Source organism: Gallinula chloropus (genome assembly GCF_964237585.1).
Source record: "Gallinula chloropus genome assembly, chromosome: 1".
NCBI classification, from domain to species: Eukaryota; Metazoa; Chordata; class Aves; order Gruiformes; family Rallidae; genus Gallinula; species Gallinula chloropus.
In genome coordinates this window covers 214836536-214855776 of record NC_140085.1, presented here as the reverse complement: position 1 = coordinate 214855776, position 19241 = coordinate 214836536, and the positions used below count along the sequence as shown (strand labels likewise).

General features: G+C 51.3%; 1 protein-coding gene across 1 annotated transcript; it reads left to right on the top strand.

The window, feature by feature from the left end:
- Positions 1–527: 527 nt before the first annotated feature.
- Positions 528–18580, top strand: LOC311189103 (erythroblast NAD(P)(+)--arginine ADP-ribosyltransferase-like). The gene is made up of 3 exons (XM_084260683.1): positions 528–549; positions 16738–17568; positions 18331–18580. The coding sequence occupies exons 2-3, from the start codon at positions 16809–16811 to the stop codon at positions 18570–18572; spliced, it is 1002 nt and encodes a 333-aa protein (XP_084116809.1). The 5' UTR covers positions 528–549; positions 16738–16808; the 3' UTR covers positions 18573–18580.
- The last annotated feature ends 661 nt before the right edge of the window (positions 18581–19241 follow it).

The window sequence follows — 19241 nt, the reverse complement described above, 5'->3', positions numbered from 1 at the left end:
CTTGGAGGTCTTTTCCAACCTTAACGGTTCTATGATCCTAATTGTGGCCTACCAGTACTTAAGAGGGTTCTACGAGGGACTGTTTGTCAGGGAATGCAGTGACAGGACAAGGGGCAATGGCCGTCGGCTGAAAAAGGGGAGATTTATATTAGATATGAGGAAGAAATTCTTCCCTGTGAGGGCGGTGAGGCCCTGGCACAGGCTGCCCAGCGCGGCTGTGGCTGCCCCGTCCCTGGCAGGGTTCAAGGCCAGGCTGGATGGGGCTTTGGGCAACCTGGTCTAATGGAGGGTGCCCCTGCCCATGGCGGCGGGGGGGAGGGGGGTGTTGGGACTCGGCGGTCTTTGGGGTCCTTTCCCGCCGAAAATCCCGCGCGGGGCCGCTGACTGCCGAGCGGCCACCGCCGGACCGCGCTGCCCTCCCCCCGCGTCAGAGGCGCCGGCCCCGCCCGCTGCCGCCTGACCCGGGGAGGCGGAGGGCGGAGGGGGGGGCGGTGGATCAGCTGGGCCGGGCCGGGCTGGGAGGCGGAGAGGCGAGACGGGACTGGCTCGGTGAGCGCGGCCCGATCCTCCCGGGCTGGCGGGGCTCAGGTGGGCCCGGCCCGGCAGGTTACGGTGAGGCGGGGGCGTTCGGCCGGGGCGGGCTGGCTGGCGGGCGGTTGGCGGGGGGTGGGCGCCGTGGCACGGCCGCCGCCTCGGCCGCTCCCGGGCAGTCGCGGTCGGTATCGAGAGCGGAGGCGGCGCTGCCCTCCGCGCCGGGCGGGGTAGCTGCGGAGGCGGCGCGGGGCCGGAACACGGGCCTAGGTGGGCCTGGCGGGTGCTGGGAGCGGCCCGGGTGGCTCCTGCCCTTCAGCGCCTGAGGCCGGTCGGCATGTGTGGAGCCCCGCGGCGCGGTCAGGCGGCTTCCGAAGGGGCTGGGAGTCCCAGGCCGCTGCTGGGAGGGCTGGGGGGGGGTGTGTGGGTGGGTGTGGTGTGACCGGGCCAGCCAATCTTCACTGTGACCTGTGAAGCCGAGTTTATTTGTCACGATACTTGGGAAACTCCGTGTGTTTGGCCTTTTTGGAAAGGACTCGTTTGCATAGGGAAGGCCAAGGGCATCCTGGCTTGTGCCAGACCCAGCATGGCCAGTGGGGCTGGGGAGGGGATTGTGCCCCTGGGCTGGGCACTGGGGAGGCTGCAGCTGGAGTGCTGGGTCCAGTTCTGGGCTCCTCAGCACCAGAAGGACAGGGAGGTCCTGGAGCGAGTGCAGAGAAGGGCAACCAGGCTGGGGAAGGGGCTGGAGGGCAAATCCTCTGAGGAGTGGCTGAGGGAGCTGGGGGTGCTGAGCCTGGAGAAGAGGAGGCTGAGGGGAGACCTTCTCCCCACCTACAACTACCTGAAGGGAGGTTGTAGAGAGGTGGGCGATGGTCTCTGCAGCCAGGGGACAGGAGATGGGACAAGGGGCAATGGCATGAAGCTGTGCCAGGGCAGGGACAGATTGGACATTAGAAACAAATGTTTTCCTGACAGAGTTGTCAGGGCTGGAACAGGCTGCCCAGGGAGGGGGTTGAGTCACTTTCCCTGGATGTGTTCAGAAAAAGGGTAGCTGAGGTACTTAGGGATCTGGTTTAGCTCAGGATGGGAATGGTTGGACTTGATGATCTTCCAAGGTCTTTTCCAACCTTGTGATTCTGTGGATAATCCGTTGGCAGTGATCAGAAACTGGTCAGTACGCTGCTAATGAGAAAGTGTTGATTAGCAACCTTATGTAACAGTAGATTTCCTGTGATGACCTGCCCACAGGATGGTAGATAGTGGTGATGTCATTGTACTCCAAGACTGGGAAGAGTGGAAGTGCCAGGCAGGAGCTGGGTGTGGGGAAGTACCTGCCCTGCTGGTGTCTCACTTTGTTTTCACACATGTGCCAAGAAGGCACTTGAAACCTGAAAGCTCTGCACTGACAGAGTGTGATGGAAATGCAGACCAGGGAGTCAGGAAGAAAGTCCATTTATTTGGACACAAAAATACCCCAAAACTTGAGACAACAGCAATACTGAGGGGAAGAAAATCAGACGTGCTGCTGGCTGGGTGAATGGGAGTGTTGGGTTACCAGCTTGACAGGATGGTGCAGGTTGAAATGTCAGAAGATGAGAGTTTACTGAAGACTTGAGTAATTTTAAGAGAGTAAAAATAACCACGTTAGATCACTCAGTGTTGTCTAGTCTTGGACATCATCTGGCCTCAGGTGCTTAGAAACTAACAGTAGGCTACCACTTAATCAAACATTAAACAAACTAATTTAAGTAAACTCAAAGCAAAACCCATGTAAATTTATCAGCTAGTGCCTGGCTTCTATTAGGTTAAATCATTTATAGTCTTGGTTTTAATTCAGCTCTCTAAATTCTTGAAAGTTACTAATACTTTCTTAATTGCTCTTTCCTGAAATAAGGCTTAAAACCATTCTGCCTGCATGGGAGTTCCAAATCCTTTTCATCTTCAGCAGCTGATAGAAAAAACAGTTGACAATAGGAAGAGCTCTTGGATTAAGGGGGTTGGTTTGGTTTTGCTTTTTCCTCCTCTACACCCCCCAGGTTTCAAAAATAGTGAGTTGGAAAGAGTGTCCTACCTCTGTCACTCAGGATATTTAATCCTCTTCACGAGCTTTAGGTTTCATGTTTACCTTCTGGCAGTGATATCCACCACTGAGCTGTTTGGGTTTTTTTTTGGGTATCCATTATTTTTTAATGAAGTGGGGTTTGCTGCTGCAGAGGAGGGGTATGGTCAGCCATGAGATGTTAGTTTACAATTACCAGGTTGAACTGGAGACTCTCTGTTGCCTCCCTTGGTTGAGTCACTTAAAACCACAGGGTATACCTGGCCCAGTGGATGGAAAAAGGGCCAAGGAAGGAGCTGAAACACTGGATTGATGTGTGATTATCTATGTGTCTCTATCTGTTTGTATCTGTCTGTTCTATATGTGCATGGTAGCTCTTTTTGTAGGGCTGTTATGGACCAGCTTTCTCCAAGAGGAGTTCCTCTAAGTCTTACTTACCACTAAGTAGTACAGGTCTGAGCCAATCTGTACCAGTTGTAGGACCAAAGATCGTTTTCTGCAGCATTCTCTGACTTAGTGATACTGCTTTGCCATTCATTTCAGCTTTGGAGTAGAGGAAATAAGATTCTGCATTGCACAGAAATGGATTACAGATAAATACTAAAACATGCAGGGTACTTAAGGACTACATTAAGATCAAACACTGAAAACAAGAATGACTGAGCATCTTCCTTGCTAGTTAAATGTTCCATTTCAGAGTATGTCTTCTCTTGCATGGTGAGGGAGCAATCCACTTTGGTTTATTTACTTTATAATATCCTTTATTTTAATAAATTCATAAGAATTCATTAAATTCATCTCTTCAGGCTAAGTTATCTTGTGTTACTACAAGCAAGGACTTGACCACCTGCTCCGAGGGATCAGCGTTCCATCGCAGGGCCCTGCGTGTGTGGGGCCCCAGTGGGAATCTGCCAGGCAAATGCAGCTGAAGATGAGGGAGACTCTGCGAAACGTTTACGCTCGACTCGGCATTCTGGAGGAAAACAGCCCCCCTGTACAAGGGAGTCCTGCTGCAAGGGGTGCCCCTGCTGGGGTGCCCAAGCTGTACCCACCCATTCCTTCCAAAGAAAAGCCAGGAAGACCCCCAGCCCCTGCCTCTCTCTTTGTACCCACTCAGCCACCAGCAGCAGATGGAACTGGTGCAACTGGGAGCCAGGGGCAAATACCAGCTACCAACCCATCACCTGCAAAACCTCTTTGCCTGCCAAATGAAGCTCCTCCTGCCTACACTCCTCAAGCCACCAACGGCCACTTCACTGTGTCTTACGGCACAGACTCCGGGGAGTTCTCTTCTGTGGGTGAGGACTACTACAGTAAGTGTACTCAGCCACCCCCCCTTGAAAACCTAGGAGTGGATGCAGATGAGCTGATCTTGATTCCCCAGGGAGTGCAGATATTCTTTGTGACTCCTGATGGGCAGGTTAGTGCTCCTTCATATCCTGGATATCTCCGCATCGTGAAGTTCTTGGATACGGACAGTGCGACGTCCCAGAATCATCCACCTGCCTTTCTCCAGGTAACAGAAAGATCATTTTCTCCTTTAATTATGTTTCAGAAACTGTCATGGAACTTTTAAAGGCAGTCTTAGAATCATAGAGTCATAGAATTGTAGGGATTCGAAGGGACCCCAAGGATCACAGAGCTCCAACCCCCCTGCCACAGGCAGGGACACCAACCTCCAGGCCTGGAGCTACACAAGGTTGCCCAGGGCCCCATCCAACCTGGCCTTGAACACCCCCAGGGATGGGGCATCCGCCCCCTCTCTGGGCATCCTCTCCAGCCCCTCACCACTCTCTCTGTAAAGAACTTCCCCCTAATATCTAATCTGAACCTTCCTTTAGTTTTAATCCATTCCCCCTTGTCCTGCCAGTCTCTGCCCTTTAACAAGCCCATTCCCCTCCTGTTTGTATGTTCCCTTCAGGGACTGGAAGGCTGCAATGAGGTCCCCCCACAGCCTCCTCTTCTCCAGGCTGACCCAGCCCTTCTCCCTCAGCCTCTCTCCGTAGGGGAGCTGCTCCAGCCCTCTGAGCATCCCCGTGGCTCCTCTGACCCCTCTCCAACAGCCCCACATCTTCCTTGTGTTGGACCCCAGCTCTGGACACAGGACTCCAGCTGGGGAGGGCAGAGCAGAGAGGGACAATCCCCTCCCTTGTCCCTGCTGCCACCCCTCTGCTCATGGAAAGAGAGAGGGCCTGTATTAGTTCAGATTCTGAACTACAAAGAAAAAATATGCATTATTTGAAGTTCTTAGTCTGTGCTTGCTTCATGTGGGCATGTTCCACGTGTCCATCAGGTTGCTGACTTTGGATCTCCCTGTTGCTGCTAGGATATTAGTTGTTTAGTTCTAATCAGTGAAGGGGAGATTTGGAGTAATAAAGAACGAACCTTCTCCTGGTTTTGGGGCTGCTCCTACCTGTATTAGCAGTCTTCAGTGACAGCCATAGGTTATCCTGTCATACAAACCTGTCCTGAGATCTTCAGGATGTTAGAGGTGTTGGTGAATTCAGACTTGTTTGGCAGCACTTCCACATCTGCTTCTAAACTAGACTGGCTGCCCAGGGAGGGGGTTGAGTCACCTTCCCTGGATGTGTTCAAAAATAGGGTAGATGAGGTACTTAGGGATCTGGTTTAGCTCAGGATGGGAATGGTTGGACTTGATGATCTTCCAAGGTCTTTTCCAACCTTGTGATTCTGTGATAACCATTAAATCCCACTCCTTTGGAATAAACACTGGAATAGGTGTTCCTGGTCCAAGGTTCCCATGGGCTTCTCAACAGCATTAGAGGCTCCAAGATCATGCAATAAATGCCATTTCCCTGTTGGATGGGGCCCAGGGCAACCTTGTGTAGCTCCAGGCCTGCAGGTTGATAACCCTGCCTGTGGCAGGGGGGTTGGAACTATGATCCTTGGGGTCCCTTGCAACCGAGACCAGTCTATGATTCTATGATTACAAAAATAGGTGTATTCCAAGGGCTGTTGGAAGGAACAATATGTCCAGTCTGAAAGCTGTTCAGAAAAAAATGGCTGAGCAACATTTCCCCTTTTAGAGTCCACTGATCAACCCAAACCAGTGTTTCAGTTCGCTCCCTGCAGTTTGAGCAGGGGAGTCCTGTCAGTGGCTGCTACTACTAATCAGGACACAGTACTTAGTACTAGTTACTTAGTACTAATTTGTACATTCCACTGCTGCAGCAAATCTCATCCCCATAAAGAAACAGGAGCCTGAAACACAAAGGGCTGTAGCTATGCAGTTTGTCCAGCCAGACCTTTTGCCGGTAGGATATGGACGCTTTGGCTTGGAATTTCCAGAACCCCTATGCCAGTGATAGTGTTTTGTGTGGACTTCAGAGGCCATCCTTTGGGGCAGTTATTTGCTGTAATTCTAGAAACACTGGCTCCAGTGCCCACCAGCCCTGTTAACTTCTTCCCTGTTACAGATACTGTGAGCGTAGGGTGCTGATTGGTGACATCAGGGGTCCAAAAGCCTTGGGAATCGGTGCTTCCAACCCCCTCTAGTCCCTGGATTCCTTTCTCTGTGTTTGGTTGCAAAAATGGCAACAGTATGAGTTGTGTTATCCTTTGTCCCTGAGCTAATGACTACAAAGCCTGTTAAGAGAGTTGCTATCACTTTTATTTCCCCTTTATAATCCAAGTCAATAACTCCTGGCAATAGAAGAAGTCCTTGTTGTGATACGCTCAGTTCCCGGAGGCAGCGGATGCCATACCCCTGTCTCTATCAGAATTCCTTCTCAGAGATTATTGACAATTACTTCTGAGGCAGCTGCCAAGTCCAATCAAGTGCTGCCTGCAGCTGTGGGGGGTAAGTCAGCAACTCTCTGCTTCCCTGATGCTTCATCTGTTCCACAACCTGGATAAGGGACCCTGTATATTGAAGACTCGAAAAGCCAGAAACAAACCTCAACAGCCTTGGTGACTATTAAGCAGCTATTCTTTATTGCAGCTATTCTTTATTGCAGCTATTCTTTATTGCATCTATTCTTTATTGCAGCTATTCTTTATTGCAGCCAGAGTTTTGCTTCTGGCTTTTTGAGGCTTCCATATTTGGGGGCGCAGGGTCTCCTGCCCCCTTCACGCTTCCCGACAATGCGTTTCCATGTGTGTCTGACCTAGATTTACACTGATTGCTCCAGTGAGAAACTTTACAGCATCGAAGGTATAATTTAGATAGGCATGAATCCTGCCTTTTAACCCCTGTCACCAGGGCAGTGTTTGCTGATATGATCGTCCTTCCCGCAATTGAAACATTTAATTGGTTCCTTTGCCATTTGCATTCTCCAGAGGGTGCCAGTCAGGGCATCAGCGCGATGCAGTTCTGTCCTCACATTTTGACAGACCTTCACACATTCTCCTACAGCCACTGCTTGCCCTCCAATGGAAGTTCATGCAGCTCGGCAGTCAGCGTTAGCCTTTTCATGGGGCAGTTGTAAAAGGAAGGTCCCTGCGGCTTCCCTATCATCTGTCTGCCTCTGAAGAGCATTTTGAAGTTTATCAGTAAATGACACATATGACTCTTGTGGGCCCTGTTGGAGAGCAGCAAAAGACCCACTTCTCCTCCCCGCTTCAAGCACTCGCTGCCTGGCTCTGGTAACTCTCAGTGAGGATTGTGTGAAAATGAACCCTGGCTGACTCGGAGGTGTACTGTACTGTCTGGTACCAGTTAACATCTCAATCCCTCAATAGGTTCAATCTCAATAGGTTCCAAACTGCCTGTTGTGCAGGCGTTAGCAGAGTTTTCGTCAAGGTGATCTAATCCTGTGGCATCGTGACATATGAATCACTAGAATGCCAGGCATGGTATGAGAAACCATTCCTGTCGTCTTCTGGCCCAAAATGAATTTCTGGGCTGCTTCAATTTCAAGTATTAAATGTACCCTGTGGAAGGTTTGGCCTTCAGTCCAAAGAAGGGCTACGAAGATGCGGAAGGGCCTGGAGCATCTCCCCTATGAGGAAAGGCTAAGTTGGGACTGTTCAGCCTTGAGAAGAGAAGACTAAGGTGGGACCTAATTAAAGTTTATAATTATCTTAAGCAGGGGATGCAGGGGGAATCAGCCAGCCCCTTTTCAGTGTCTGTGTGGACAGGACATGGGGCAATGGCTGCAAGTTGGAGCACAGGAAGTTCCACACCAACATGGGGAAGAACTTTTCCCCAGTGAGGGTGAGGGAGCCCTGGGACAGGCTGCCCAGGGAGGTGGTGGAGTCTCCTTCACTAGAGATACTGAAGACCCACCTGGATGCCTATCTGAGTGATATGTCCTAGGGAGCTGCTTTGGCAGGGGGGTTGGACCCGATGATCTCTCGAGGTCCCTTCCAACCCCTACAATTGTATGATTCTGTGATTCAGGATGGCTCTGAGCTGTGCAGCCTGAGCTGTGCAGTTCATTAGGAAACTACCATGCACCACCAGTTCCTCATATCTTGCTATACAAGTCCCACTTGTTATTTCTCTCTCTCTCTCTACTGTCTCAGTAGAATGTCCTTATCCCAACACATGAAGTTTGGCTTTGGCTTTCTTTTCCCCTCTCTCTCTGATGGAGGCAAACAATCCTTAATTATCTCATCTCTGAACTGATTGTGCAAGGTGAAAAACATGTCAGCATACATCATGTCATCCCAGTTCCCTTCTCTCCTCATAAAAAATCACTAATTGTAACAGGGTACTGTAACTAAGAGTCCTGTTTTGTGGCCATTTTTCTTCATCATTTGACTTATGTGTTGGCCAGCTCCGATTACAATACTTCATTAAATTATTTGTATTAACACTCTTACCGGGTTCTCCTCCAATACCCTTCCAATGCAAAACCACACCACCCAAAAGGCTTTTCTTTGGGATTTCCCTACTTTCTTTTCCTCCCATTGTCAATTTCATCTTTTAACCCACAATTCTCATTGTTGTTTATGGCTCAGTCCTCTTCTACCTCTACAAAAATACCGATGAGGATGACACAGTTCCTGTAATACATTCTCAGTCCCACACAGGTTACACCAAATATCCAAAACAAACCATAAATATCTGCTTGGTAGATTTTAACCACAATATTTACATTTTGCATCCAAAAAGAAATGACATCTGCAAAACCAAGGACCAGGATATCTCGTAGGCTTAATCTCTCAATTATTCCCAAAAATATAACTTGAAATTTCAGAATTCCCACACATATGTTAAATGACACACAGGGCTCCTGGACATTGTTTTAAAATGCAAACAATGCCAATAAATACTATTACTACAGTTATCAACACTAGCCACATTTTAAAACCCCCAGACCTATCATGAATTTAAATCAAACATTACCTCAGTGACCAAACTTCACACATTCAAATAGCTTCTTTTATTCACAACCCCTTCATCTGCCTGCGGCCGTACCCCTTGTGGGATACTGGAACCACGGGCCAGGACTCCGCACGCGCTTCGTGCCTACTCGCACGCCTCAGCCACACACATCCGCGCAGATCCGCTGCAGCTCAGTCCCTCTCCACTCACACCAGAGCGAACTCGCTTCACTCACACAAACAGCTCGTCAAATCTAAATCAGTGTTCAGTACTCAATAGCAATCAACCCCCAAAAAGTAGCGACTCCCTGTCTCCCATGGGACAGACAAGGACTCTACTAATGTACCAACAGAATAGTAGTTACTGCAGAAATACACAGCTCAACCCACACGTACTAGATACAGGATTGGATAGCCTCAGGCACCAGTAGCCTGCTATATGCGCCCTGTGTAGGACGTCTCCTACAGCTTATGGCAAAGCCTCAAATGACCAGTCCCCATTTCCAAAAGAATCCAAATAGGAAAGTGCCCCGCTGCAGGATGAGTGTGCACTTACCAAAGTGAGCACCAACCAAAAACCTTTTAAAGAACATAGAGGATACCTTATTCTTTATGGTATTGGAAGAGGATCTGGGGAACTACAGGCCTGACAGTCTGACCTGAGTCCTGGGGAAGATCATGGAGAGGGTCATCTTGGGACCTATCATACCTGATGCAGCTGTTGTTACTTGGAGACTCCTTATGAATGCGTTACCACCCTTGAAATCCACAGAGCCACTTGGAGACTCCTTATGAATGCGTTACCACCCTTGAAATCCACAGAGCCTAATTCCAATAAGAAGGAGCCTCCTTAAGTCTCAGATTCTTTAGATGACCCTCTGGGCGACAAAGAGGATATTTTACCCTCAGCCCCCACCAATCCAGAAAATGAGCCTGCTTTATATCCACACTTAAAGGGGGTTTTTTCACCCTGCCCAGAACTCCCCCCTTGCTTTTACACTGAGGCTGGTAGAGCATCTCTCAATCCTCCTTCTAGCATTAACCCCTTCTCACAAGAAGTAAGAAGGGTATCAGTGCAGCGGGAGAGGGGTGGTTACTCCACAGCAATGGAGAACTGTAAGAGCGAGGCTGGTAATCAGGGTGACCTCTCTCTTCTGGCTTTTCCAGTGCTGTACCAACCACATCAGCCGCCTGTCCATGAGGGGGTACCCAATCAGGTAGATAAAGAATTGGAATGCTCCATCAGGAAAATGGGTTACAGAGTACCTTGACTGCAGGAAGAGTGGAAGGCATTGGTAATTCATATGTCACAATGCCACAGGATTAGATCACCTTGACGAAAACTCTGCTAACGCCTGCACAACAGGCAGTTTGGAACCTATTGAGGTTGAACCTGTTGAGGGATTGAGATGTTAACTGGTACCAGACAGTACAGTACACCTCCGAGTCAGCCAGGGTCCATTTTCACACAATCCTCACTGAGAGCTACCAGAGCCAGGCGGCGAGTGCTTGAAGCGGAGAGGAGAAATGGGTCTTTTGCTGCTCTCCGACAGGGCCCACAAGAGTCATATGTGTGATTTATTGATAAACTTCAACTTCAGAGGCAGACAGATGATAAGGAAGCCGCTGGGACCTTCCTTTTACAACTACACCATGAAAAGGCTAACACTGACTGCCGAGCTGCATTAACTCCCATTGGAGGGCAAGCAGTGGCTGTAGGAGAATGTGTGCAGGTCTGTCAAAATGTGGGGACAGAACTGCATCGCGCTGATGCCCTGACTGGCACCCTCTGGAGAATGCAAATGGCAAAGGAACCAATTAAATGTTTCAATTGCGGGAAGGACGATCATATCAGCAAACACTGCCCTGGTGAAAGGGGTTAAAAGGCAGGATTCATGCCTATCTAAATTATACCTTCGATGCTGTAAAGTTTCTCACTGGAGCAATCAGTGTAAATCTAGGTCAGACACACATGGAAACGCATTGTCGGGAAGCGTGAAGGGGGCAGGAGACCCTGCGCCCCCAAATATGGAAGCCTCAAAAAGCCAGAATCAAAACTCTGGCTGCAATAAAGAATAGCTGCAATAAAGAATAGTTGCTTAGTAGTCACCAAGGCTGTTGAGGTTTGTTTCTGGCTTTTCGAGTCTTCAATATACAGGGTCCCTTATCCAGGTTGTGGAACAGACGAAGCATCAGGGAAGCAGAGAGTTGCTGACTTACCCCCCACAGCTGCAGGCAGCACCTGATTGGACTTGGCAGCTGCCTCAGAAGTAATTGTCAATAATCTCTGAGAAGGAATTCTGATAGAGACAGGGGTATGGCATCCGCTGCCTCCGGGAACTGAGCGTATCACAACAAGGACTTCTTCTATTGCCAGGAGTTATTGATTTGGATTATAAAGGGGAAATAAAAGTGATAGCAACTCTCTTAACAGGCTTTGTAGTCATTAGCTCAGGGACAAAGGATAACACAACTCATACTGTTGCCATTTTTGCAACCAAACACAGAGAAAGGAATCCAGGGACTAGAGGGGGTTGGAAGCACCGATTCCCAAGGCTTTTGGACCCCTGATGTCACCAATCAGCACCCTACGCTCACAGTATCTGTAACAGGGAAGAAGTTAACAGGGCTGGTGGGCACTGGAGCCAGTGTTTCTAGAATTACAGCAAATAACTGCCCCAAAGGATGGCCTCTGAAGTCCACACAAAACACTATCACTGGCATAGGGGTTCTGGAAATTCCAAACCAAAGCGTCCATATCCTACCGGCAAAAGGTCTGGCTGGACAAACTGCATGGCTACAGCCCTTTGTGTTTCAGGCTCCTGTTTCTTTATGGGGATGAGATTTGCTGCAGCAGTGGAATGTACAAATTGATACTAAGTAACTAGTACTAAGTACTGTGTCCTGATTAGTAGTAGCAGCCACTGACAGGACTCCTGACAGTGGACACTGACAGTGTCCTGTCCTGCTCAAACTGCAGGGAGCTAACTGAAACACTGTTTTGGGGTGATCAGTGGACTCTAAAAAGGGAAATGTTGCTCAGCAGTTAGTTTCTGAACAGCTTTCAGACTGGACATATTGTTCCTTCCAACAGCCCTTGGAATACACCTATTTTTGTAATCATAGAATCATACACTGGTCTGGGTTGCAAGGGACCCCAAGGATCATAGTTCCAACCCCCCTGCCACAGGCAGGGTTATCAACCCCCAGGCCTGGAGCTACACAAGGTTGCCCAGGGCCCCATCCAACAGGGAAATGGCATTTATTGCATGATTTTGGAGCCTCTAATGCCCTTGAGAAGCCCATGGGAACCCTGGACCAGGAACACCTATTCCAGTGTTTATTCCAAAGGAGTGGGATTTAATGGTTATCCCAGAATCACAAGGTTGGAAAAGGCCTTTAAGATCATCAAGTCCAACCATTCCCATCCTGAGCTAAACCAGATCCCTAAGTACCTCATCTACCCTTCTTTTGAACACATCCAGGGAAGGTGACTCAACCCCCTCCCTGGGCAGCCTGTTCCAGCCCTGACAACTCTTTCAGGAAAACATTTGTTTCTAATGTCCAATCTGTCCCTGCCCTGGCACAGCTTCATGCCATTGCCCCTTGTCCCATCTCCTGTCCCCTGGCTGAAGAGACCATCGCCCACCTCTCTACAACCTCCCTTCAGGTAGTTGTAGGTGGGGAGAAGGTCTCCCCTCAGCCTCCTCTTCTCCAGGCTCAACACCCCCAGCTCCCTCAGCTGCTGTCAGAGGATTTGCCCCCCAGCCCCTTCCCCAGCCTGGTTGCCCTTCTCTGCACTTGCAGAGAAGCCCAGAACTGGACAGGGGTACTCGAATTGCAGCCTCACCAGTGACCAGTCAAGGAGCACAATCCACTCCCCAGCACAACTGGCCACGCTGTTTTTGACACAAGCCAGGATGCCATTGGCCTTCTTGGCCGCCTGGGCACACTGATGGCTCCTGGTCAGTCACCCAACACCCCCAGGTCCTTCTCTGCCTGACAGCTCTCCAGCCAGTCTCCCCCAGCCTGTAGCACTGCAGGGGGTTGTTCTGTCCCATGTGCAGCACTCTGCACTTGGCCTTGTTAAACTTCATCCCGTTGGTCTCAGCCCATCAGTCCAGTCTGTTCAGATCCCTCTGAAGAGCCTCCCCACCCTCAGGCAGATCAACACTTCCTCCTAGTTTAGGGTCATCTGCAAACTTACTGAGGGAGCTTCAATCCCTTCATCCAGGTCATTGATAAAGATGTTGAACAAGACTGGACCCAGGACTGAGCCCTGGGGGTGCCACTCGTGACCGGCCTCCAGCTGGATTTGGTTCCATTCACCGCCACCCTTTGGGCCCAGCCATCCATGCAGTTTTTAACCCAGCTGAGGGTCCCCCTGTCCAGGCCAGTGGCAGCCAGTTTCTCAGTCAGAATGCTGTGAGAAACTGTGTCAAAGGCTTTACTGAAGTCCAGGTAGACACATCCACAGCCTTCCCCTTCTCCATGAAGCGGGTCACCTTGTCATAGGAAGGTGATCAGGTGAGTTTGACAGGATCTACCTTTTGTGAACCCATGTTGACTGGGCCTGATCCCCTGGCCATCACGCATGTGCTGCATGAGAGCTCCCCAGATGACCCTCTCCATGATCTATCCAGGGACTGAGGTCAGGCTGACAGGCCTGGAGTTCCCCGGATCCTCCTTCTGGCCGTTCTTATATCTGGGTGTCACATCTGCCAGCCTCCAGTCGAGTGGAACTTCCCCAGTCTGCCAGGATTGCTGATAGATGATGGAAAAGGGGTTTGGCAAGCACATCTGACAGTTCTCTCAGGACCCTGGGGTGGATCCCATCAGGTCCCATTGACTTGTGGCCCACAGTTTCTCTCATCATCCTTTTCTCATTGATGTACCTGTAAAAACTTTTCTTGTTGCCCTTGGCATCCCTGGCCAGATGTAGTTCTGTCAGGGCTTCAGCATTTCTAACCCGATTCCTGGCTCCTTGGACAGTCTCCCTGTGTTCCTCCCAGGCTACCTGCCCCTCCTTCCATTCTCAGTAGGCTTTTTCTTCTTTGATTTGAAATTGCCCAGAAGCTCCTTGTTCATCCACACAGGCCCTGGGGTTTTTACTGTCTAATTTCCTCTTTGCTGGGATGCATCCCCCTGAGCTTGGAGGAGGTGACCTTTGGATAGTAGCCAGCTGGCTTGGGCCCCTCTTCCCTGTGGGGCTCTGTCCCATTGCACTCTACACAGCAGTACCCCAAAGAGGCCAAACTCTGCTCTTCTGAAGTCCAGGGTAGCAAGGTTGCTGTGCACCCTCCTCGTGGTCCTGAGGACCCAGATCTCCACAATATTGTGATCACTGCATCCAAGGCTGACCTTGATCTTCACATCCCCTACCACCCCTCCTTGTTGGTGAGAACAAGGTCCAGCATGGCACATCTCCTCATTGGCTCCTCTGTCACCTGGAGGAAGAAGTGATCATCAACACGTTCCAGGAATCTCCTGGATTGCTTGTGCTCAGCTGTGCTGTCCCTCCAGCAGATATTGGGGTGATTGAAGTTTCCCACATAGACCAGGGTTTGAACATGTTTGCTCAATGTTAAACATTATCTAAATATCCTGTTTCTCAAGTTTCCACACAGTGGGCAATTCATTAGCACATAGATCACAAGGCTTGGTTTTACAGTAATACAATATAAAGCCAAGGTTTTATAGGTTAATTACAAATTCAAGATTGATCAGCTCCCTTTCAAGTTCCCCTTTTTCAATATTTTTGTAAATTCTTTCACAACATTTGATATTGTTCATGTTTGGTTACTATGGGCAATGCCCAAACTCTCTCAGCTAGAGATAGGTTATGATAGTATTAAAGTATTATTTATGTCAAGCTTTACTATGCATTGTATGTAGTCTTTGAACTGTTTCATTTGAGCTAAAATTTTGTTTAACTTGTTAAAAGAGGTTCTGACTTTACTTGCATTCAGGGATTCCTAATGCCATAATAAGGCAAGCTGTTCTGCTGCTGCAGCATAAAAAGTACAAGTACTGTTTTTACAAAAGAGATGGCAAAGAATTCTTATGGATTCTACAAATGGGATTTGTAGACTGAATCATTCTACACTGTTTGTATCATTTGATACAGGACATACATGCCTGGCACTGAGTCCATAAAACATATCTAATTCTGAAATTGGCCAGATAGTCCATTTGCAAATATTAATTGTCTGTTCCAAACAGCCAGGTTCTTGCTGTGTAGACTGATGACTGCAAACCATTCCAGTTATGGTTAACTCACGCTTTGTGAAGGACTGTTCCTCAACAGATGTTTAAGGGACCAGGTCGAGACTGTGTTGGTGGTTGTTTGTACAAGTGGGTGTCTGTCTCAGCACTGCTGGACATCATCTATCACGGCTGTAGTAATGTAGTATCAGGCAAACCACAAGAGGACCCATTTCCTGCCCTCCTATGTACCTGTCTGTGTAGCAAAGTCTGAGAACTTTAACCCAAGCCCCGTGCATGCGCCCAGACCCAGGGTGGGAAACCAGAGAGGGCTCTAGAGACCCCTGAAGACAACTGAGGACGTCCGCAGACCCCCTAGTGATGGCACTGGGCATGTGCAGCACCACAAGCAGAGTGATGGGTGGGGTTAAGCTCAAGAGTTCTCAGAATATGCTGATTGTTTCTCGGAAGGGGCAATACACCTCAATAAAAGAGCCCTGACAACCAGCACCAAACAGAATTCCCCCCCTGACGTGAAGTCGAGTCGCACTGACGGGACCCCGCAGCTCCACGGTGGTAGCTATTGCACCTTTCCTTTCCTTTCCCCATCTTTCTCTCTCTTTCTTGCATCTCTGAGAATGTTGATGTAGCTGTTAAACTACTTCGTCTCCTTATGGCACCTGAGCTCGTTTGTGTCTTAATCTCACTCTGGGAAGAACAACGAATCTCCCCAGATGGGACCTTTCTGGGTCGGGACACCCCTGTGTCCACCAGCACCGCAACAGGGACGTTCCCCCAACCCAGAGCTGCTCCTGCCAGATCAGGCAGGGACCAGGCTGTCCCCAACCCTGCTGCCTGTATCCTGCCCTGTCTCCTGCCCTCTGAGCCCCTGCACAGCCCAGGGCTGCAGGCAGGGACTGACCCGGAACAGATGCCCCTTGCCTGTGCCACAACCTGCCCCGTCCTCAGTGTTGTGACAGGGGGTTGGTGCAAAACCTGGGCTCCAGGTCAGCATCAGGTCCTGCAGGAAAATGCAGAGCCCTCAGTGGGACAGCACCTGCACCCAGGTCAGAACAAAGGCAGTTTATCCCATGGGGCTTTCCTGACCCACTCCTGCAGACAGGCTGCAGAGCAGGAGGGGGTCAGTGGGCAAGCTTAGCACTGGGGACTTGGGATGGTAAAAAGAACCAAGAGGTGGGGACTAGAGCTGAGCCTGAGCAATCCTGCCTGGGACTGCTCTAAAAAGGGTGCCTGGTTCTCACCTTTCCTACCAGTAATGGGTAGGAAGTTACCAAGGGGCTGGGTGCCACAGGATCTGGGGAGCAGCACATGGACACCACCACAGGACACAGGTATGGCTTCTCACTGGCGCGTCCCCAGGGCTTTGCTTCTGGCAGGAGACACCACAGACCCTCAGGCTGCCAGGGCCATGGGGCCAGGCACTGGGGACACCCACCTCTGGTCATGGTCTGAGGCAAGTAGTGGTGTTGGGGCTTTGGCCAGTGCGTGGGTTGTGGTCTTGACCGTGCCCTGACTGGAGATACAAGTGGGGCTGCTTCCCTTTAGCCTGCTCCACTTCACAGCCCCCTCGCAGGCCCTGCTCCCCTGAGTTGACCCCACTCTTGTTTTTCCAATTTCCCATCTGCCTGCAGAGGAACCAGTTGCTTCCCTGCCCACAGCACCGCAGCAGCCGGGGGCTTCTCCCAGGGTGGCTCTGCCTGCCATGGAGCATCTGGCGCTGGGCTTGGTGTGGCTGCCTGGGATGCTGGTCTCTGTCAGCCCCATGTTCCAGCAAGTCCACATGATGGCGATGGACATGGCCCCCTACTCCTTTGATGACCAGTACAAGGGCTGCAGCCAGATGATGGAGAAGGAGCTGAAGAAGCTCAACCGCACCGAGTTTGTCCCCAACAGCAACTACGCCAACGCCTGGAAAGCAGCAGCAGCTGAATGGCAGAAGCGCGGGTCCCAGTCATCAGCGCTGAAGCCGGAGCAGGAAATTGCCCTGATGACATACACCTTAGAATCACAGCCCCTGTACCAGGAGTTCACCGTGGCTCTGGGTCAGGCTGGGTATTCCCGTGTGCAATACTTGAACAACTTCCACTTCAAGGTGCTGCATTTCCTGCTGATGGAGGCCCTACGTGCCCTGCGGGAGGCCCAGCATGGACAGTGCTACTATGTCTACCAGTGGGTCAAGGGTGTCGTCGTCACTGCCCAACGTGGCCAATCTGTCCGCCTCGGGCCATTAACCTCCATGTCCCGAGACAAGTCAATTGCTAAGAAGGTCGGCGATGGCACCATCATCTCGGTGAAGACCTGCTATGGTGTCCCCATCAAGGCCTTCTCTGTTAAGGATGAGGTCCTCATCCCTCCCTTTGAGACCTTCAAGGTCACCAGTTTCACCCAAGTTGGGAACAAAGCCCGCATAGACCTCCAGTCCCATGGTGTGTACAGCAAGTACAACTGCGAGTATGTGAAAGGTAAAGTCCTGGGAGATGGTCCCTCCCTGCTACCGGGGTGTAAGGGATGGGGTATCAGCATCCCAACAAGTCTGCCAGAAAAGGGGCTGGAGCACCGCCTCTGCAAAGAGAGGCTGAGGGAGCTGGGCTTGTTCAGCCTGGAGAAGAGAAGGCTGTGGGGGGACCTCACTGCCACCTTCCAGTACCTGAAAGAAGCAGAGAAACAGGAGGGGAATTGGCTTGGTAAAGGGCAGAGACTGGCAGGACAAGGGGGATGGAGTGAAGCTGGAGGAGGGAAGGGGCAGAGGAGAGACTGGGGAGAAGTTCTTTGCAGAGAGAGTGGTGAGGGGCTGGAAGGGGCTGCCCAGAGAGGGGGTGGGTGCCCCGTCCCTGGGGGTGTCCAAGGCCAGGTTGGCTGGGGCCCTGCTCAACCTTGTGTAGCTCCAGGCCTGGAGGTTGGTGTCCCTGCCTGTGGCAGGGGGTTGGGGCTCTGGGACCCTTGGAGACCCTTCCAACCCAGACCAGTCTGGGATACTATGATTCTATGATCCAGGATCTCAACAGGGGGGAGGGTGACAGAGGCAGCTTGCCCTTGGGCGTGCATCCTGGCACGTCTTCCAGCCGCTCTCCCCTGGGGTTTGCAATGGGGCCCTTAGCGGCAAACAGGGTGCAGCGTGGCACAGCATGGTGGGGCGCAGCATGGCGCGGCACAGTGTGGAGCAGGGTTGGGGCGGCACAGGGCACTGCAGCAGCAGTTGTGCTGACGGTTGGTTTCTTTGGCAGAGAAGCGATGCAAGAACCAGCCGTGTGACTTCAGAGCATCTGAGCTGAGAGACCGCCGTGCAGCTGCGGAGGGTACACCCGATCCAAGCCCCATGCCCTCAGAGCTGCCCCTGACTGCCTTTCTGGGGGTTTCTCCTGGCAGCCAAAGACAGGGAAAACGCGGAGGGAATCTGAGACAAGATGCCACCACTCCACCACAGTGGAGCCCAAATGAGACCGTTTCTTTTCCCCCAGAGGAATAAAGACTTGCTCCAGACCGAGGAGTCTCTGTTGCTTTCCTATTGCTGTGTGGGTTGGGAGTGTCTGTGGTGGGGGCTGAAGCCGGCATCCAGCCCACTCACGTCTCCAGCCCTCCCACACCCACAGCATCCCGCAGAGCGGTGCCCACAGTGCAGCTCTGCTCATGGGGAGAGGGGGTGTCTCCAACTACGGTCTGTCCCTGCCTGCCCATGGCGGTCTGCAGACTGAGGAGGGGGGTTGCAGCCTTTCCACTGAGGGAGCAGGGAGGGCGTGAGCACCAGCCATCCCATCCCATCCCCATTGCCCAGGAACAGAGTCCTGCCAGGACAAGACGTGCCGGTGGCTCCCCCATGGAGAAGCACAGGGGGTTCATCTGCACCATGCCAGGGGACAGCCCAAGCGTGGCAGATGCAGAGGGGGACATAATGGGCCCTGTTCCTTGTGGGTCCCTGTGCCCTAGAGCTGCCCACAGTCCTCCCCGTCCTCTGGCACAAGCTGCAGCCATGGGACCAGGCACCCCTGGGGTTTGCAGGGCTCCCCATGGCTCTCTGGCCCCAGTCCAGGATGGCAGGGGGTCAGGGACACACTCCACCTTCTGCAGGCACGCGGGCCACTTCCTTTCCCTCCCAACTCACCCCACAGCTGCCCTCTGCACTCACAAGCACCCTGTC